General features: G+C 31.1%; 1 protein-coding gene across 1 annotated transcript; it reads right to left on the minus strand.

Moving 5' to 3' along the window:
* Positions 1 to 289: 289 nt before the first annotated feature.
* On the minus strand, positions 290 to 1,181 carry LOC131059194 (cypmaclein-like). The gene is made up of 4 exons (XM_057992522.2): positions 1,056 to 1,181; positions 918 to 968; positions 773 to 824; positions 290 to 586 (listed from the first exon to the last, which is right to left on the minus strand). Exons 1-4 carry the CDS (start codon positions 1,122 to 1,124, stop codon positions 405 to 407), a joined length of 354 nt encoding a protein of 117 aa, XP_057848505.2. The 5' UTR covers positions 1,125 to 1,181; the 3' UTR covers positions 290 to 404.
* Between the last annotated feature and the right edge of the window lie 1,170 nt (positions 1,182 to 2,351).

The following is a 2,351-nucleotide window of genomic DNA, read 5'->3' on the forward strand; positions in this document are numbered from 1 at the left end:
ATGTGTGACATATTTAAAGATTGATTACAGATATTTGTGTTGCTACATGTAGCTACAAACCATCAAAACTATTTTATCATATATACTTAGCCAATAATATCATGTGATATCTATGATGTGTGTGAGAAGTTGTAAGAATGACCAATATCATAAAGATGTGTGAAGTTCGCCTATCAAACCATTAATTTGTTTTAATAAAAAATAAAGACAATCTAAAATTATTTATTAATTTAAATGTGAATTTGGAAAAATATTTTTTTAAACAACCCACTTTTAACACAGGACAACAAAAATGGAACAATTTTTACATTAAAATATGAATTCAAAGATTGAACATAAATTTAATAATATATCATCCATTCTCAAGGAAAGAATGGGGATTATTATATGAGTATGATAATGTGCTAAGGGCATTTGTGTCCACCCTTGGGGTTCTTCAAATTGGCATAGCAAGGGCAAACATCTCCGTAGCCATATGTACCAGGTGGAACGCAGTTACATTTCTCACAGCATATTCCGCAGTACTTGAGACACCTATTATGCAATGATGCCTTGGAGCATCTCCTATTGCATTCCTTATCACAGTCTGCACTTGAACACATCATAACATAAAAAGTCTTACAATTACCATATAATATACAACACGGGTATCTTCCTATTTGAAATAACTATTTACCTCTTCTATCCGTACTTACACACTTTCTTTTAATTTAAAATTTTGAAAAGATCAAACCAGAGGATGTTTAAGAAGACGCCTTTCATATACACATACCGATATGAGCCTTCACTGCTCCATAACTGTTATCACCCACATCAGTCTGCAGCTGCACCATTTATTCAAAACAAATAACTTATGCCAGTTTTCTCCATAAAATCAAATTAAAGAAGCAGAAGTTAGATAGCTAATTTATCATTACCTCTACAAACTTCACATTATCCTCAACTGCATGTGTTGATACTTTCCAAACCTGTTCATTAACACCATATATTCTCACCCGAATCAAAAGAAAAGCCAAAAAAGATTCAAAGTAATTTTACAATAGAAAAGTTGTTACCTGCACTATGAGCAGCAGGGTGAGGAATACAAAGATGGGTAAACGAGGGTGAAAGCGGGCCATTGGCATCCAAACTATGCTTCAACTTCAAAATTGAAAACATGCAACCGTAGCACTTATCTTTAAAATAGCTCTGTTATATATAATACAGGATAGACGTGCATGTTTTTCTCAGAGATAAGCTTTGTAATAACTCAACTGATAGCCACACAAGATTGAGTAGTTTGTTGAACATTCCAGATCTTCAGCATAAAATGAGGTCACCAACATTGTGCGGACATCTCGATGTCATTTGTTTTGGATTTGTGGGTTCCCCCGTTTAATTGGCACTATTTTAACACAAAACGAATGTAGAAGTCGGTTCATTGCACGTCAGTATGTATTATTAAAATGTTAGCCCCCAAAAACAGTAGAGAAGATTTTGTTCCGCCTATTTTTTTCAAAGTCTTTGTCTCCCTAATTTCTACCCATATTGTATATTCCTTTTATCTGAAACATATCATCTTGTCGAGGAAAAACATAAATGTAAACTTCGTCCATATAAACCTAGATATCTAGGTGTGGCATTAATATAGCAATTAATTTAAATCAGATTTGAGTAAAAATTAATATTGATAATTGTTGTAGAATCTTGAATTTTACACAACTACAAAAAAATATCAAATATTGCACTAATATGATGCTATGAAAACATGTGGGCCTGTTATGCTAGATTGGATTATGGTTCTTTTAGCCCTAGTTAAATCTTGATGTTGATTTTGGTGGAACCTAAAATTATCCGGGTTGGACAATCAAAAAATTATTCTACAGAAAGTATATCTTACCCAAGAATATTTTTTGCAATGTGATTATATTTTGCATATAAATGATTAAAAAATAAAATATATGTTTACAAAAGGGCAGAGGGAGTTGAACACTAAACCTCTCAACCCAACCTTCCTAACTACCCATACCTATCCTCCCCTTTTACCAATTGCTCTATTGTATTACTTGAAAATGTTTATTAGGGTAAATTACTATGGATAATAATTTGCAAATATTTCCACAAGATTTTAATTTATTAAAGTAATCTTGAAATGTGGAAATACATTTTTAAATATGTGATTTAAATAAATTATTTTTACCCAAAAACATTGGTAAAATATATATTAGGGTAAAATGTCATTTCATATAAATGGATCTTATTTTGAAAAATATTTCAAAGGTGTGAAATGTTTCAAATTACAAGTGGAGATAGTAAAAAGCATTTGTTTATTTAAGTGGATTTTTAATCTTTTCATATGCATATTATTCAAA

The sequence above is a fragment of the Cryptomeria japonica genome, chromosome 5, assembly GCF_030272615.1.
Source record: "Cryptomeria japonica chromosome 5, Sugi_1.0, whole genome shotgun sequence".
Classification (NCBI taxonomy): Eukaryota; Viridiplantae; Streptophyta; class Pinopsida; order Cupressales; family Cupressaceae; genus Cryptomeria; species Cryptomeria japonica.

What these genes read in the sequence shown, in the direction of transcription:
- LOC131059194 (XM_057992522.2), bottom strand. Translation starts at nt 1,124, where the DNA reads ATGCCAATGGCCCGCTTTCACCCTCGTTTACCCATCTTTGTATTCCTC. An exon ending in CCCTGCTGCTCATAGTGCAG is followed by an intron (nt 969 to 1,055) that starts GTAACAACTTTT and finishes GTTAATGAACAG; the next exon opens with GTTTGGAAAGTATCAACACA. An exon ending in AGCAGTGAAGGCTCATATCG is followed by an intron (nt 587 to 772) that starts GTATGTGTATAT and finishes GTTCAAGTGCAG; the next exon opens with ACTGTGATAAGGAATGCAAT.